At 38.5% G+C, this 17,855-nt stretch overlaps 2 protein-coding genes across 6 annotated transcripts in view; one reads left to right on the top strand and one right to left on the bottom strand.

Annotated features, from left to right (window-relative positions):
- ak9 (adenylate kinase 9) overlaps positions 1–591 on the bottom strand; it is a 13,021-nt gene extending 12,430 nt beyond the window's left edge. For all 4 annotated transcript variants that reach the window (XM_032543056.1, XM_032543057.1, XM_032543058.1 and 1 more), the window contains exons 1-2: positions 329–591; positions 41–132 (exon numbers count right to left, since the gene is read on the bottom strand). In XM_032543056.1, coding sequence (XP_032398947.1) covers positions 41–132; positions 329–347 — 111 coding nt within the window. In that variant the 5' untranslated portion in view covers positions 348–591. The remainder of the gene's footprint in view (positions 1–40; positions 133–328) is intronic.
- A 663-nt stretch (positions 592–1,254) lies between these two features.
- Positions 1,255–17,855, top strand: part of fig4a (FIG4 phosphoinositide 5-phosphatase a) — a 56,615-nt gene continuing 40,014 nt past the window's right edge. The window contains exons 1-10 of one of the 2 annotated variants that reach the window (XM_032543228.1): positions 1,255–1,480; positions 1,619–1,727; positions 3,640–3,738; positions 4,310–4,433; positions 6,918–7,074; positions 7,837–7,887; positions 9,302–9,465; positions 9,904–10,032; positions 15,897–15,997; positions 17,035–17,197. In XM_032543228.1, the coding sequence (XP_032399119.1) occupies positions 1,665–1,727; positions 3,640–3,738; positions 4,310–4,433; positions 6,918–7,074; positions 7,837–7,887; positions 9,302–9,465; positions 9,904–10,032; positions 15,897–15,997; positions 17,035–17,197 (1,051 nt within the window). In that variant the 5' untranslated portion in view covers positions 1,255–1,480; positions 1,619–1,664. Of the gene's footprint in view, positions 1,481–1,618; positions 1,728–3,639; positions 3,739–4,305; positions 4,434–6,917; positions 7,075–7,836; positions 7,888–9,279; positions 9,466–9,903; positions 10,033–15,896; positions 15,998–17,034; positions 17,198–17,855 lie in introns of those variants that run through there. The other variant, XM_032543230.1, reaches the window with a different exon arrangement.

Below are 17,855 nucleotides of genomic sequence, written 5' to 3'. Positions count from 1 at the left end.
TGTGTGTGTGTGTGTGTTGTGTGTGTGTGTGTGTAATTACCGGTCTTCCAACTATAATGAAGCAGGTGGGTTTGGCAAGAAGACTCTCTCTCTCAGCATCATCTTCTATTAGGTTGTCCACTAACCGGTCCACTAAGCGTCAATTACATATCATAAACAGAGGGTATCAAACTGTCAGTTACTTGTAACGTTGACGTTAATCTGACAATGTAGGCTACCTATTCGGCCGTTTCTTATAAAATAAAATACAAATATAAATTAAAAAATTAAATAAAAGCTTGACTAGACACAGGTAATTGCTGTCATAATTCAACGGAAATGTTCTTACCGTCGTCAGTTTGGGTCATTCTTATATCTTTTCTCCTCCTATCTTTTTCCCGTTTAAACTTTTATCAACCTGTGTTAACTCCTAGCTACCTAACGTTAGCTATCCAAGGTTAGCTAACCTAAGTGTCACCATAGCAACTCACAAACAAACGTGGGTAGTTTTACCAGAGCCCGTAACAGTCTCTGGTTTTACCCATAGACTGATAATAATAATGATAATACTAATAATACTAATACTAATAATAATAATAATAATAATAATAACAACAACAATGATTAGATACAGTCTATGGGTTTTACCTATGGCTCGAAAGATAGAAGCCGCGTTAAGAGCATATAGATAAGGTTAAGAGCATAACCGTTAGACTACGATCCATGGAGGTGTGTGTGTGTTCTCAAGTACAGAGAGATTTAGCTAGACTTGATGTTGAATTTTCTTGCACTTTCTGTGAACTAGCGAAAAAACAATATGTCATCTGTTTTATCACTGTAACGTTATAGTACACGGTTGATGCTTAAAAGTAAGCAAACATTTCACTTTCAGAATAAAGGCATTCTCATATGTTTTGAGAGTAATGAGATAGGATAAAGATGGGTATGATACAGTCAATTTTATTATTGGGAAAATTTCCACATTCACAAGAAAAAAATAGACTACAAACCAAACTGTGGACACATTTTTTATTAATAGAGAAATTTACATGGCAAATGCCAGAGACCTTAAAAATAAAAAGGCAACTAAAATGTGTTTCTTATGGCCGGGTTTTGTTTGTATTGGTAATATGTTTGTGTTCTTTAAATAAAGAAAATATAATAATATATACTGTGTCTTAACTAAACAAAGCTTACAGTGAATGGTGAAAAGACCCAAAGGCAAAATCTTAGGTCTGTAATTAATTGCATTTTCAGCCTTTTGCGTTTTGGGCTCTGTGAGCCACCGTATCAGTTGACATGCGCGCTTTCGTCACAGTCACCTGACTAAAAGAAAGTCATGTTGCAATTAGTGGTAGCCGTAAACACTTGTGCAATTTACATGCACAATTGATACATTAAAAACGTTCGAAGAAGTTATTTTGACTGCCAGAGGAGATGCATTATTACGTATTATTTTGTGTGTGGTTGATTTGTGGCTAACCCAGCTAGCTAGCTAATGGTGAGTACTAGCTAACGGCAGGCAAAAATGCACAGTAGCTAACAGTATCAGGCTTAACTTTTTTTTTATACCTTATCTCTTTTGTATTTTATGATGTGAAGTAATGGGTTTTCCCAATGCGTTACGTCCGTTTTACAGCTCTTCAGTTGTCTCCTCTGGATTGTTTAAAGAATACAGGGATAACATGCCTCAGTCTGCGGCTATCATCAGTGGGATCCAGAGGATGGTTTTGTATGAAACCAGAGCAGTAAGTCTGTTATCTTTATGCTGTTAGTATCAGTGTTTATAGGTTCCACCTGTCAGCAGCCAACAATATCTTTTTTAAATTACATCACATTTCCCTCATGTTTAAGTTGCTTTTTGGTTCTCCTGACTCTTCTGGGTAAATATTAGTACATAGACAACCAGCTTTTAAAAACAGGATGAGGTTATTTTTCATGCTTTTATAAATCAAAGGTCGGTTCACTGAGTAGGCCTCTTCTTTATCTGCAGCAATATGTCACACCTTTTCTCCTTGGAACTACCCAACCCCAGTTTGTTCCTCTAATGATAACACATGAGTGGCACAAACGGGCTATCTACCCAGCACAACCACAGTCTTTCCTGATCTGAGGTGCCTTGCTAACCACACTGTGGCAAAATTATTAATTCAAGACGGGCAATATTCAGGACATTCGGGTGTTCAACAAGCTGACATTCACAAGTCCACCTCTAACATCCCAAATCCATCACTGCTGAAATGTAGACTCTAGTAATGGATTTCCTAATCTCACTGACGTACAAAAGCTTAATCTATGATTTTTAACTAAAAACTTCACAGACATAACATGAATGGGGAGAAGGATGTAGAGCTCCTGTAGGCTTGTGATTACTAGTCAGAAAACACTAGATGGCAGCAAAAGATTGTTTGTGATGATCTGCTACTCGTACACCCCAGTTTAGTTTGATATACTATGACCTCCATTGTGTCAACTATAGGGTCTAGAGTTTATGGGGGGGGGGGAACAAACTAATCATTGTGACTGTCAAGACTCTAAACTGTCGGAATGATTACATTTTGCCAGACAAAGTGCAATTATTAGTTTAGTTTTAACTAAGTTTCTACATATTTGGTATAAATAATTGTACTTCACAGACACGTTCTTGTGTATCTTTTTTCTTCTGTTTTCCTAATTTTGTGTTGTTTTTTACCAATGCATTTTTCGACTTAAAATTACATGGGTTAAAATAAAGGTGTTCTACAACAGTGATTGATGGCTGATCAATAGTAACACACATTTACACTGTAAAGCAGGAAAACATTTGTCACAGTTGAGCTATCATAATTTGTTATTGAACATCTGTCATCCCATTTTACTGAACAGTGGGTGAGTTGACTGTCTAACTAAAGAGGTCTCCATCGGACATTGTGGAACAGGACATAATGGCTCTAATGGTTGCGGACTGTCCTGATACATGATGTTACAATCTAATTTTCTTTAGTAGACAGAAAATCTTAAGCCATCTTGCAACCCAGTGTGAGAAAAATAATGACTTTATAGAGAAAGTCATACAAGAAAGACTAATCTTAAAGGAGAATTCCGGCCAATTTTTATGTTAATCTTGTGAAAATCATCATCAAAGGCTTGGCATTGTTGATTTGTGTGGTAGATTCCTCTGCCGGACAGGCAGCATTGGTCCCCGCCTTCCTCGCCTCCCGCAGCCGACAACAATCCCCCGAGCGCCCGGTGGTGTAGTGGGTGTCCTCCATGCTTTTGCAGCGACAAATTGTAGTTTATTTCCTCCTCAAAAATAGGTCATTAAGCATTGTAGTGGTTATGACCACATCAGTAACTATCTATCTAACCACATGGAAACGGGCTAAATATCCATGTGGCTTGCACAGTAATAACGTTACTGCCAGCCTGAAGATAGTGAGATTTAACAGTGGGTTTATACATTGGAAATCTGGCTTGTATTAACATAGACTGTCTATTGAAATTTAAAAACATGTCTTCTCTATGACACATTATCCTACTATGTTCTTATGCAGTGACACAAGTAAAAGGATTATTATTGTGTGTGCACCTATTCCCAGAAGCAGGACAGTGGCTACATTGCAAACACCAGCTCTGCATTAAGTTAACATAGTGTATTCATGCTTGTATGTGTCTTTCCAGAGGTATTTTTTGGTGGGGACCAATCAGTCAGAGACCAAACACAGAGTCTTGAAGATTGACCGCACCGAACCCAAGGACCTGGTCATAATTGATGATAAGGCAAGTTCTGACTTTCCACAACAGTTGATACAGTGCTAATGTATATTCTTATGTAATACAGTACAGCACGCTTGAGCTAAAATTGTGCTATCACTCAGCCTGTCCCAAGTGTATTATGGATGACAGTTTAGCTGATGAGTGCTGCATGCACCTCCTATTATTCTCCACTACTCATTACAAGGATCTATGAGCCGAGATTTGTTTGTTTGTGTTGCGGGTGATAAAGATTACGTTTTGTTATAATGAAGCATCCATGACTAAGTATACATCACTACACACTCTCATTACTGCTGCTGGTATTACACTGACCTTGGGAAACCCTGTTTGTTTTTCATTTGATTGGCATAGTTAAGTGTTTTATAAACAGAGTAGATACTTGAGAATGTGATGATGCGGTGGAGGTGAGCAGCTTTAAAGCTGGAAGCACAGCCTCATCTTTCTCTCAACTCATATGTAAGGAAAGCTGGCACAAAGGAAAAAAAATGCTGCATAGAATCTCTTTATATTTCTTTATATACATATGTACTGTATGTGTTTATAAATATGTGTGTGTTTGTGTATTTGTCTGTAGCATGTGTACAGCCAGCAAGAGGTTCGGGAGTTGCTGGGCCGCCTGGACCTGGGCAACCGAACCAAGATTGGCCAAAAAGGTTCCTCAGGCCTGTCCAGGGCCGTCTCCGCCTTTGGCATTGTGGGTGAGTACAGTCCCTCCACTCTTTTCCTCACTGGCTTAGGCCATCCTTTGCAAGAACACAATAATGGCAACATGTACTTTACCTCCAAAGCATTGCTTCTACAGCTGTGCGTTTTGACCTGGTTTCGCAGATTACTGTATGTGCTTGAAATGAAGAAACGGGATGAAAAAAATAGAAATAAAAGGAACACCTGGCAGGACATGGTTATTCACTACAATGTAGCCTTGCTTCCATTACTACTTGATCAAGCTTAAAATGGTTAATTTTCAGGTTTCAATTATTGTCCAATTTTAAACTTTCTTTTGTAGAAAATCAGGTAAAAAGAAGCCGTAACAAACTTGTTTAGGAGAGTTGTTTCTATGACTTTAATAGTGAGATACAGTGCCTATTACAGCTATTTAGTACTTAAATTGTTAGTCATTTATATTATTTTGTAGCAATCTGTTTTTACCTGGACATTAAAAACTTTGTTGATCAGTGTCAAAAAAAGAAAAAAAGAAATCCCCTCAAGGGGGTTGAATACTTTTTATAGGCCCTTTAGTTTTTGATATAAAACTACATTGTTGTGTGTTGAGATTAGTAAGTAACACACTTTCTCACCTTAACACCAGTTTCTTGGAAATGGTAAACCATTGAATTACAGCGTAACACATCATTCTTGATCTTGGACGTAAGCATAGCTCATCTCCTCCGTGCTTTGGGCATTGCCTGAGTCCTGTCAGACCCAATCAAAATTGGTACAATTGTGTGTAACTGATCACACTCTGTATATCATCCGCCTGCGTTCGCACCCCAGTAGCTGTGGAAGATAATTGGTGTGACTGAGCTGTGTGTTTCACATAGGAACTGCAAGACCAGATGTCAAGTCATGACCTACATTTTGTGTCACACGCATTATAACACACACAAAACAGAAAGGTGTTTGAGTTTGTCCCGATAAACTGTCTTGGTGATTCACTCAGGACTCGTCATTATTGAGCATCGATCATGTAGCAGTATTGTCTGTTTCTATGTACTCCGGACAGGTTATTGATCGTAAATAATTTGTCTGTCACAGAAACGTATTTGTAGGAGAATTACTGCAGACACTTGGAGTTTTCCTCATTTCTCCTATATGTAAACATGGTGAAATCAGAAGAATGTTTGAATCCAATTCAAAGCCCATTTAATGAGCCAGAATCAAATAAAACCACATATTGACTTCAACAAACCCAACATGTTACTGCGTAAGGCTATTGATGAGCTTGTTCAATGTGCCTCTATACTTTTACTCCTGTCTGTTATGTTATGTACCAGCTGGACCAAACCACACTAAATAAACATAAAACCACAATGCTAACTTTAATATGCTAACACATTCACAATATCAAAGTTAACATGCTGATGTTTAGCAGATAAATATGTTTGCCATGTTCACTATGTCAAAACCCCAAATATCAAATACGATGGTGGCCTGGGGAAAAATCTGGGCCCCACTAAAGTCAGGAGGTTTCTTCCTCTGTAGAGCATGTGTGTATTTTCCAAACAAAATTGAAATTGTTTCCATCCACTAGTTGTTGATATATTTTAATCTAGATAAGAGTGGTGGTCGGACTGGACATGGCCATCCATTGTGCATTGCTGCTAGTGGGGCTGAAAATACAAATTGAAACAGTCTTACATTCTTCTTTCCAGTTCTTCTGGTCTGTGTGTGGAGCAGTATACATTTTAGATTTTAGCAAAGAGTGCTGCTAGCAATTGTTATTTAGTATTGGCAAGGCCAATGATGATTGATTGTATCCACAGATTTACATCCTCCTGCATTTGTAGCATTCTCTTTGTATGTGGTGTAAACACAATATGAAGGTCATTTCAGTGCAATGATATTGGGGCATCTGTGATTCTAAATAATGTTCAAATGTAAGAGGACTTCTTATTCAGTTGCAAAACTGCATTTATGACACAATTCATTTGTAAACAGATTAGTCTTAGCAGTAATATAATGAAGGTGTGTGTCTAACATTCACACTTGCCTAAACTACTGGCCATGATGAAGCAAGTATTACTAATAATATTCCAACCAGCAAGATAAACGCACACAGACATCATCCACGACTATTTATTATGTTTCAAATGTCACTGATTAGTAAAAAGTGCATCAAAAGCTGAAAGCAAATGATGACTGCTGCATGATACTTTTTGGGTCTGATTTTCATTATGTAAGACGAAATGGATTGGAGTTTATAGGTAATATAGTGAAGTGTGACACACAAACACTCATGATCCACCTCCACAAACAGTGGTGTTTGTATCATAAAAGCTGTGACTGATTTTCAGGCAGCAGAAAGGTTGCCAGCAAATTTTTTTTTTTTTTTTAAACTTGAGTGGGGTTATATGAATAACTCAGGTTATCCCAGGGGTAAGGTGGGGGGGAGAGAGTTCCTTGAAAGAAACATTTGAGTTTATTCTAAAAGATTTTAAATTTGTACGTTTTTGTCTTCACAGGGTTTGTACGTTTCCTTGAGGGATACTACATTGTATTGATCACCAAGCGCAGAAAAATGGCTGACATCGGTGGCCACTCCATCTACAAAATTGAAGACACCAGCATGATCTACATCCCCAATGACTCGGTCAGGGTTACACACCCTGATGAAGCAAGGTTCTGTCTCTTTCTCTTTCTACTCTTATATATTTATTTATAAACCAACAGTACTTTATAATCACTCTCACTTGACATATTATAGTCATGAAATTATAATGCTTTTTTTTTAATGAACATTGAAATAAAAAGAAAGTCTGACTTGAAATTCTACACAATGTCAAAACTTTTAGGAGTCAGTCTGATTTGAAGAACAATGCAGAGTTTCTATTTGCAACATACAATTAAGCTTTAATTTCATGTGTTTGCAAGTGTGTGTGCACGTGTTTGTGCTTGCATTTGCTCAAACACATACCATAGTCTACAAGAACATTGATATCGAAGCTGTAGCCCCTTTTAGACTTGCACCCCTTTACATTAATCTGATGGATATTTAACATGTTGGTCTCATGTCTGCATATGCCCCACTTTACATCAATTTCACAAAGAAATCTTACAACATTGGACCCAGTAACGTTTTCCTAACACTTTTACCTGCAATGGTAAAAAAAAAGTCTGAATTCAATCAAAAGGCCGTCAGATTAATGTAAAGGTAGCAGCAAAAGGTAAGACATGCAGAGAGTGTTTATGTGTCAGGTAATGTTACTGCCTTCCAAGATCTGTAATAAATCTAATATCTCAATTATCACAAGTGTACCAAATCATGTTGGCACATAGACTGATATTATCAAAGTTCAATAACTTATTGATAAATTCCTTATTTATGAGTTTTATTTTATACTTATTTCAGATGTGTGTTTGACTGAATTTATGCTCTCCTAGATATGTGCGGATCTTTCAGAACGTGGACCTATCCAGCAACTTCTACTTCAGGTACTACAGAGCCATTCATCACTAAATCACTATTATATATTTATTAAGATGCCCTCCATGGGCCTTGCTCAAGGACTGTTGTGGAAGTTTCTGTACAGCGAGGGAGGAATTTGAGTGAAGAAGAGACCTTGTTGAAGCAAAATAAAGACAGGCTGCAAACTGGATTAAAAGTTTTGATATTCGGTGGAAGGGTCTAATTGTTTTCTGCAGAGAACAATCAAATGACGAGAAAAGCTTTCACAATGCACAGAGTTACAATGTGGCCACGGTTCTGGTAAATACAATCAGTAATACACCTCCTTATATCCCCGTGCATCTGTCTCTAGCGCGTCAAGAATGACTGTAGCCGTCATTCTGTCTGAGAAATCAGAGATTTATCTCGTCTGTAGAATGCTTCATGGCTCCAACCTTGCTTACCGTGGTAACAGTGGGACAATGCAGAGTCATAACATTTTTAGCTGTCTCCAACACTCAATATTTCAGAGTCAAATTGAACGATTTACTTATGATGAAAAAATCCCTTAAGAGATGATCAATTATTGAAAGAAAATCGTTGTCTATGTAATTTTCCCATTACAGGACACATTGGTAGAGCCCAGGAGGTGAACTGGCACCTCTCCAGCTACCAGTCCAGAGTCGGTATGGGAACTTGAACCAGTGACACAACAGTTCCCAAGCCAAGTCCATACGGACTGAGCTACTGCCACCCAAACCTACATCACCTAAATTTGGTGAAAAGTTAGCAAATGACTGTTCAGTTTCAGGAGTTTGTTAACTTCTTAACATTGTGAAACAAGACATTTCTTTTATTTCATTTTCACTACTTTATTGAATTGATTGAACAAAATCTGGCAGATGCTTCCTTGTTTTTAGACACTTTACCAGGTCCAGATAGAAAACACAATTTCTTTGTACTGTTAAACATTACAATTGAGAAAGAATAAAGACAAAGTTTAAATAGAAAGTTTCTACAATATCAACTCAACACAAGGCTGACCATTTATGATGATACCCAGAGCTCAATACTAGCAACATCATTGGAAAAAAAAAACAAAAAAAAAAACTTTTCTTGATCTTAATTTTCCTTATACCTATCTTGATAAGTGTGCCATTGGTTGTCACAAGGATCTCCACACAGCCCAAATATATATTTTTTTTATATTTCAGTTCATGCAAAGGTTTTTATGTCTTCCTTGTCTTTTTTTCAAGCTACATGGAAAGGTGCAACTAAGGAAAAAATATTTTTAGATTTAATTTTGTGTGTGTCCTATTGTGCCTGCTTATTTAGACAAACAAAAGCTAGTACTTTTGGAAACAAATCCCAGTCTTGTCTGACATGAAATACACTTAATGTTTTCGATTGTACAACGTGTACGAACTTGTTTTAAATAGATATTGCCGTTGTACCCTGCAGCTACAGCTATGACCTGAGCCATTCGCTGCAGTACAACCTGACTTTGCTGCAGAGGCCTTATGAACTGTGGTCTTCACCAATTTCCCCTGCTGAGGAAGAGGTTAACACACAGAGCAAGCAGGACAGCTTTGACATCTTTGAAGATGAGGGTCTGCCTACGCAAGGTGAGTGGAAGTAGCCATTAAGTTTGTTTGTTCTATTGAATGAAGGATACCTTGTAATCCTCTTCACATACAGTAGTACATTAAAGTCAGTTAAATCCATTTTGCTGTTGCCATGAATGCCCATAAAAGTAGAATGTCACTGATGTATCTGCCACAGTCAGAGGCGTTAGTATCTGTTTTTGTCATTTAAGTTGTTGAATTGTCTGGCCTGATGTGTTCTGATGTGTTGTATTGTAATACATTAACACAAGCTAAGTACCAGTTGCAGCAACTTAATAGACATTTTCTTAAAAGGTTTCCAAATATGCTTGTGTTCCACAACCTGCGTCTCCTCAGCTTTTTTTTCTCCATTTGTGCCATTTTAACTGATGATTTGGTCTTACTCCATTTCTGTAAAATTATCCTGAGGTTTTATGTGTTCTTACTCTTCTGCCACAGTGGTTTACGGCCTCCAGAACGAGCCGTACTACAAGTACGTGTGGAACGGGAAGCTGCTGGAACGAGTCAAGGACATAGTGCATCATGACTGGCTCATGTATATAATCCACGGCTTTTGTGGCCAGTCCAGTATCCTTTGAGCATAGTCAAGTCAGTTTTCTTTGTGCATTGCAGACTTGTTTGGCTGTTACTTTGATTTGTGTGTTTGATTGATTGGCATGCTTTGCTTGTTGCTTTGTGTTTTGAAAGAAACAAAAAAAAAACAGTATGCCTTACAAACTGTATAGCACTTTGATCTGTCAACATTGATTGATTTGATTAGTCACACACGAGTATGGCAGAAGACAACTTTATCACCTGCAATGTTGTTGGTACTCCCCCTCTACCCTCAGCTCCAGCTTTACTTGTTGAACTGCACTGAACTGCAGAAGGAATTTGCATTTATTCTTAGGGCTTTATCAAAACAAGTATTATGGCAAATGAGCAATGGTTATATCATGTCAGTAAGCTAGAGCTTTGACCCGTAGCTTCCTTAGCCGTATAGTGTGAGTAACAGATCAAGGCAGCAACATAACATGTAGGAGACTTTCTTGTCTCAATCACCTAATTAATACTGTCCTTCGCTACGTTCTGCATGCTGACGCACTGGCCGACAACAGTGCTGAAGATGGAGGAGACACAATGTAGCACAGTTTACCTCACACTCAAGTCAGTGCACGACATTTACCCAGAGCTACGGGAAAAGCTGGAGTGGCATAGCTTTCCGGCCCATGGATAGCGGCAGAAGATATGTAACTGATGTAAACACTGGCTCATTCATGATTGTTCCATCTGCTATCTGCAGAGAAAAGGCAGCAACGTTGTGCATGTTTAATCAGATAAGCCACTTTTTTTTTTGGGGGGGGTTTGAAGAGTCTTTAAAATCTTTAAGCTTTTGCTTTGAGATTTTGAGTAGAAACAAGCTGCATACCAGAGATTAGTAATAGGCTCGACATGAATAATTTCCTCTGGATTTTGTGAGAAGCTTTTGTAGCGTTGATGCATGGGTTACCGCGGCACAGGGGCTTTGTGCTTGACTAGGACTGAGTAAACAGTTTGAATTATTATGGTAAAAGTCCGCCTTAGGTCCAGATTTCAATCATTTACCATCAAGTCTCCTTTGCATTAATCACATTATGCAGTGTAAAATATGTTTTTGCCTTTCAGTCAAATCAAGTTACTCTTTTTTTTTATCAGTTATTTATTATATTATTTTTATTTATTTGATTTATTTTTGTATAGAATTTATATTTTAATGCTAGTTTTTATGTTGCAGTAAGCTGCACTTTACAGTCAGTACTGCTATCACCACCTTTGCCACTATTATCAAGCAGCATGCTGTCACAGTGACATTGTGTGGGTGCTTTGAGTTTAGACAATTCCAGGAAACAGTTTTGCTTTTATGGCTGTTTTTCTGAGAGGATGAAAGGACTGAAATGTGCAATAAGAGGAGACTCCGAGGATAGAGTAAATGCAGGAGAAGATGAGACACTGAAGCAGGCAGGGGAAGAAAAAAAAAGGCGATAAGGGGGAGAGAAAGACATTGGGCCTCATTAAATATCCCTAAGCAATCGGGTAGAAACAGATTAATAACTTTTGTAGGATGCATTCATTTTTTATTTTTAAACACTGTGTTTATTGAGTTTATTTTAACCAAGACATACATACATGTAAACAAACCCTGAAAAACAATAGAAACGGAAACCAAACTACTGCCATCACAGCAGCAGATTAAAAATACAAATGTAAAAAACCCTTATATAAAATAAAATAAAAACAAATTATATAGCGTAAATACAGACAAAATTACCTTTCACCTTGGTCTGATCCCTTCCTGTAGGCTAAAGCTGGAGCATATACCCAATCAAACAATGTCACAATCCAATGCAAACATCCCTGTCCCGGATGAAAATTACTAAATTACTCAGAAATCCCCTCATTTGCCTGTGTATCACCAACATCCTCTTCTTCAGCGAAGTCCAAGAATGGTCCCCAAACCTGTTTGAAAGTATCTTGTCTATCCTTAACCATATGTTATTTTTTCCATTGTTAGGCAAGAAGACATTTCTCTAAGCTACCGACCAATACTAGGCCTATTCTTAGCTTTCCAATCAAGAGAAATCAACCGTAGGCTTGCAGTTGGCACATTTCAAGTACTTTCATCTCTTTTTTTTAAGTTAGAATCAGATGGGTATAACCCCAAGATGAATACTTTAGGATGGAGAGGCAGATTAACAGACACTATTTGAAATATGTGTCAGTGCAGGACATTTGTGCCACCTTTTTCCAGAAGTCTTTAATTTGATTACAGTCCCACAAACAATGAAACAGAGTCCCTTTGGAGTGATGCAATTGTAGCATAAATCTGGGTTTACCCTATTAAATGTAACTTTGCTGGGGTAACATACTGTATGTTTGTATTAGCAATTATATTGTAGTAACTTAAGCCTGGTATTCACGGTCTGTTTCTGAGCCTTAAGACAAATACTACTCCAATCCTCCAGTGTTATGTCCTCTTGAATATCTTCCTTCCACGAGTTTAGTTTGTGCTCAGAAGATTCGGTTGAGTTAGATATTAGCATATCGTATAAACCTGAGATACTACCCTTGCTGTTGCAATTGGTAGAAAAGATATTTTGTAACTCGGACCAAGGGGGTTCCGCAATTTTTTTTTTTTTGGATTCTGGGCAGCCATTATATACTGTAGCTCCTTATTTGTAAGTATTAAAAAAAATAAAAAAATAAAAAAATAAAAAATAAAAAAAAAGCCCAGTGTCATACGGTAAGGACAACAAAGACAAGCAAACCCTGGGACGTCTGTTATTCCACATAAAAGCAGAAAACATCCTTTTTAGGTTTGAGAAAAGAGATGTTAGTGGCGGCAAGGGAATGTTCTGAAATAGATACAAAAGCTTAGGGAAAATATTAATTTTAAGGACATTAATCCTTCCAATTAAAGATATAGGTAAGGATGACCATCTATCTCACGATTTAGTTATTGAGTCAACAATGGGGTCATAGTTAGTTGAAACTATCTTATCGATCTCTGGCACAATGTGAATGGCAAGATATGTAAAACAGTCAGATATATTGAAAGAAATGATCATAGGTGTAGGTTTTATGACTTTCCTCCTCCTTCAGTTACATCATTTGGGATTTTGTAATCCGAGAATATTCCAAACTCTTTATTTAAATATAGAAGTGCTGGTATCAAGCTTTGCAAATTTGTAAGAAACAATGTTACATCATCGGCATATGGAGCTATTCGATGGTCTATTTGGTAAATGTTTCATACCTGAAGTTTTGGGGTGTGATCTTATAGCTAGAGGCTTGATAGCAAGAATAAATAGGAGGGGAGAAAGAGGGCAGCCCTGCCGAGAGCTTCTGTGGATGTCAAAGGCTCAAATACCGTATTATTAGTAAGGATCTCTGCAGAAGGATTTGTATATAATATCTTAATCCAGTTACAGAAGTTTGCACCCCATCCAAATCGAGATAACGCTTCAAAGAGGTAGGGCCACTCCACTCTGTCAAAGGCCTTCTCTGCATCCAAAGACAGGATTGCAGTGTCTGATGAACCCTTTCTAGTATGTAAAACATTAAGCACTCTCCTGACATTATGGAATCCCTGACACCCTTGTATAAAGCAGTTTTGATCGCCATCTACCAAGACTGGAAGAAGACCCTCCAACCTCCCAGCCAGTATTTTAGAAAGCACCTTAGTGTCAGAGTTCAGAAGCAAAATAGCACAAAATGAATCACATTTAGTATGCAGCTTGTCAGGTTTTAGTATCAGAATAATTAGGGCACCTCTCAGGGTAGGGGGTAGATTACACTCACAGGACTTATTCTAGAAGATTCCACATTGTCTGGTTTCATTTCTCTCCAGAGCTCTGTTAAATTCAACTCCTACATAAAATATAGTATAGTTAATAGTATAGTTTTCCTTGCCTGGGTGTGTGAGATATTCAAGCTTGAAGTGCGATTAAAATCTTTAGGACCATAAAGATTAACTAGATTTAACTGCTCGGAAAGAAGGGTGTCCCTTTATAATAATATATCTGCCCGCTGAATCGCAAATTGTGTCTAGTGTTTGATATGGAATTTCATCCTGCTATGCTCTGCTGTGCCTTGCAATGAAGTGCTGTGCCCTGCATTGCCATAAACTACTACAAATTAATATGTTTTAGTCACTATTTCAGTATCTTTTACTGTGACTGTTATTGCCACTTTCATTTCATTTCAACCCCAACCGGTCGTCAGACACCGCCTACCAAGGGCCTGGGTCTGCTCGAGGTTTCTCCCTGAAAGGGAGTTTTTCCTCGCCACTGTCACACTGTTGCTTGCTCTGGAAGGAACTACAAGAACTGTTGGGTCTTTGTAAATTATAGAGTGTGGTCTAGATCTACTCTATCTGTAAAGTGTCTCAAGATAACTTTTGTTATGAATTGATACTATAAATAAAATTGAATTGAATTTATTATAAAGAATAACTCCCCTTAAGTGAGAACCAAATGGGGCTGAAATTACCTGTCGAGGCCACCTCTTGCGTGTTTTAGAAATATGACCAGACGATAGGTGTTTCTTGCAAAAATATAATCTTAGATTGAAGTTGTTTTAGTCTATTTATGACCTGTTTATTTTGACTATTTTTTGAAACCCCTACAAATCCAGGATGTAAATTAAACCTTAACATTCTGAGTATACTGTGGAAAATTAAGCCACATTGCCCCATAACAATACGTTGGATCCGACCAATTCATTGTTTACGCAAAAAACAAAAACAAAAGACAAGGTCCTGAACAGATCCACACAACTGTGAGGAGCTGCCTGTCCCCGTAACTTCTCTGTGCACCTTTCAACTCTCTTTTTTTCCTTACGCTATAAGCTACTATGTTTACCAATAAACAGAAGCTCAGCAAATATATTAGGGGAACCACATTACACCATAACCGTTAACTGCCCTTATACAGTTTGGACCAGAATGTTCCTATAAAGATGATAATAATAAGCCATGTGAAGGCTATAAAAATGTTAGCCTAGGTAATGAACTTTGTTTTTATAAGGTTGCTGAAAAAAAAAAAAGCTCTTTGTGGATTTCCGTAGGGAGATTGGGGAAGAACATCACGTTCTGGTTGTTGTAGAGCACTTTCCCTTTCGCACTGGCTGCTTTCACAACGCGGATTGTGTCTTGGTAGTCTAAAGACGTCATTATCAAAGGCCTCTGTGCTGCATTTGGGTCGGATCTTGGACTAGAAATACAGTGAGCTCTCTGAGTGTCTCCGCCTGCGAAATTTGCCCTGTGCATTCTTTGATTTCCTCCTTTACACTATTTACAGCAAGCGGTACACTTTCAAATTTAGCCGAAAATTCTGCATTCATGTCTTTGATGGCCTTAGGAATATCCTCCTAGCCAACGTCGCTGCCTACTTTCATCACCTCAAGGCCGGTCTTCCCCACGAGTATTAGCTTGTGTAGCACTTGCAACTAGCACGATGTCAATTGTAGAGTCTGCTTTTTTTTGGAGATTTTTCATAGGCGGCATTCTGAGTAAAAGAAGCCAAGAAAATAAACTCACCTTACCTGGCACTTAAAATTGCAAGGTTAAATTCAAGGTTGTAGCAGAGCAAAAAAAGATGTGGCAGATCAGCTCTGTGCCATACCGGAAGTCCGTAGGATGCATTCATTGGTTGTTTCCAAAATGTTCATACGGTAGATAAGAATAACATTTATGTGACTTGGACTTGTTTTGAACTTGGACTTTCAGTTAAATTTATAGGTCATGATATAAAACACAAAAGTAGTTAGTCTACCAAAATAGAAAATACTTACTTTATATTTTGTGTAATAGTAGTGTGTTTTAAAACAGGTAATTCTGTAATGTGGTCAGTGGGGCATTTTTATTATTATTATTCCTTTCTTTTTTTTGTACTTCCTTAACCCACCAACTACAGAGCTGCTGATCTACGGCCGACCGGTCCACATCACCCTTTTTGCCAGGCGCTCCAGCAAATTTGCCGGGACCCGCTTCCTCAAAAGAGGAGCAAACTGCGAGGTACAGCGGTTGCCGAGGAAACAGGGAAGAATAGATAGCAGAGGCAGGGCTGAGGGCCAACTGGATGATTGAGATGACTCAGGGTGATCACCGGGGGTTAATTTGGCCTGCTGCCTCTCCCTTGAGTATGCATGAGTTGTTTGTGTGGGTGTGGGGTGGGAGGAACTTTAGGAGCAAACATGGATATCCTGCCATCCTGAGATCAGCTTGGACACAATTTTCAGTTTCCTGCTATTGTGGTCAATGCAAAGTAAAGTAGATTTATACAAAATTGCAACTATGTTTCATTACAGAATACTGTCTGTTGGCCTTTATCACAACAGACAGTTTGACTTGTAATAGCAGGTAAAAACAGGTGTAACGAATGTTGTGAACGATGGCTCTGTTCAATGTGTAGGTGTATCAATAAGTCATGTCAGTGGGCCAGCATGAACAATGGCATGGTCCTGAAGCTTAAGCGAGTGTAGATCTTATTAATATTATTAATTAACCTGTGGTTGTCCTGCTGTGTGATGGCAAAATGTCTGCCGTTAAAATGCTCTGTGGGCTTAAAGTGTGGATTTACTTTTTATTTTACTGCTTTGGAGCTCTAGATGGAGCAGATGGAGTTTGCATGGATTAGTAGATTTTAAGAAAGTCTTGCCCGTGTTGACCTAGATCATGTCTGTTCACGTGAGATAATTGAAAGCTGCAGAATTGACTCTTAACTGCTGTTTTTCTGAGCACTTCATGGGCTTCTCTTCTATGTTTGCAAGTCAAAGTTCATTATTGTCGTTGGAAGCGGCAGTTTAGTAGCTGTTCTGAAGCTTTCAATCATATTGCATGATCCTCATCAGCAGATGATCAAGATTCAGCTTGCCAATTGAACATGAATGAGAATGTCCTTGAACTGACAATTCTGTGAACGTTGGAGAGCTCCATTTGCTGATGAAGATTATATCTATTATATAATATGATAAAAGATTTCTGAACAGCTACTAAATGGACCTTTTGATGAGATTGTTTTCCCAACCTTTGTGTTTTTCTATTGTTTCCAGGGGGATGTGGCTAATGAGGTTGAGACAGAGCAGATTGTCCATGACGCCTCAGTTATGTCTTTCGTGGCAGGAAGTTACTCCTCATACGTCCAGGTGCGAGGTTCTGTTCCGCTCTACTGGTCTCAAGACATTTCCACCATGATGCCAAAACCCCCAATACGATGTAAGACTTTGAAAAACACCAGATTTCTTGCCTACTTTGTTCATCAGCTTCTCTGTTCCATGATCAGACTAGTGTGTTGGGGAAAATGATATCATGACTTGACTTATCTGTTGTCCAGTAAATGGTGGTTGGCACCTCCCCAGTTTGGAGAAGCAGGTGGCTAAATACATTTTCCTGCTGCCCCCTGTCCACAGCAGTACATTGCTTAGTTTCCGTACTGGTACTCGCGCCTGCTTCTCCAAACTCGGCGCGTGCCATCTACTTCAAAATATCCAAACTATCCCATTAAGGTGTCCAAAATCTGCATTATAATAGAAAAGGTAGATAGTTGTCAAAGCTGCCCAGGCTTTGATGGAAGATCTTTGTCCTGATACATACAGACGGATAACAAATAAAAGATACAGTTACAGCCGTACCGTAGCACAGTAGGTACAGTATTTGACTTTTTGTATTTATAAAGCTCAATGTATTCAACCTAACTGCTGCCCAGGACTAGAAATAACCTTGTAGGGAAAAACTGCATTACAAAAGGGAAGAGTCGGGCGCCCAGATTGCTCAGTTGGTAGAGCGGGTGCCCATTTATAGAGGTTCACTCTTTGATGCAGCGGGCCCAGGTCAGACTCTGACCTGCGGCCCTTTTCTGTATGCCATTTCCCCC

The sequence above is a fragment of the Etheostoma spectabile genome, chromosome 18, assembly GCF_008692095.1.
Source record: "Etheostoma spectabile isolate EspeVRDwgs_2016 chromosome 18, UIUC_Espe_1.0, whole genome shotgun sequence".
NCBI classification, from domain to species: domain Eukaryota; kingdom Metazoa; phylum Chordata; class Actinopteri; order Perciformes; family Percidae; genus Etheostoma; species Etheostoma spectabile.
This window is presented reverse-complemented; position numbering and strand designations above follow the sequence as displayed.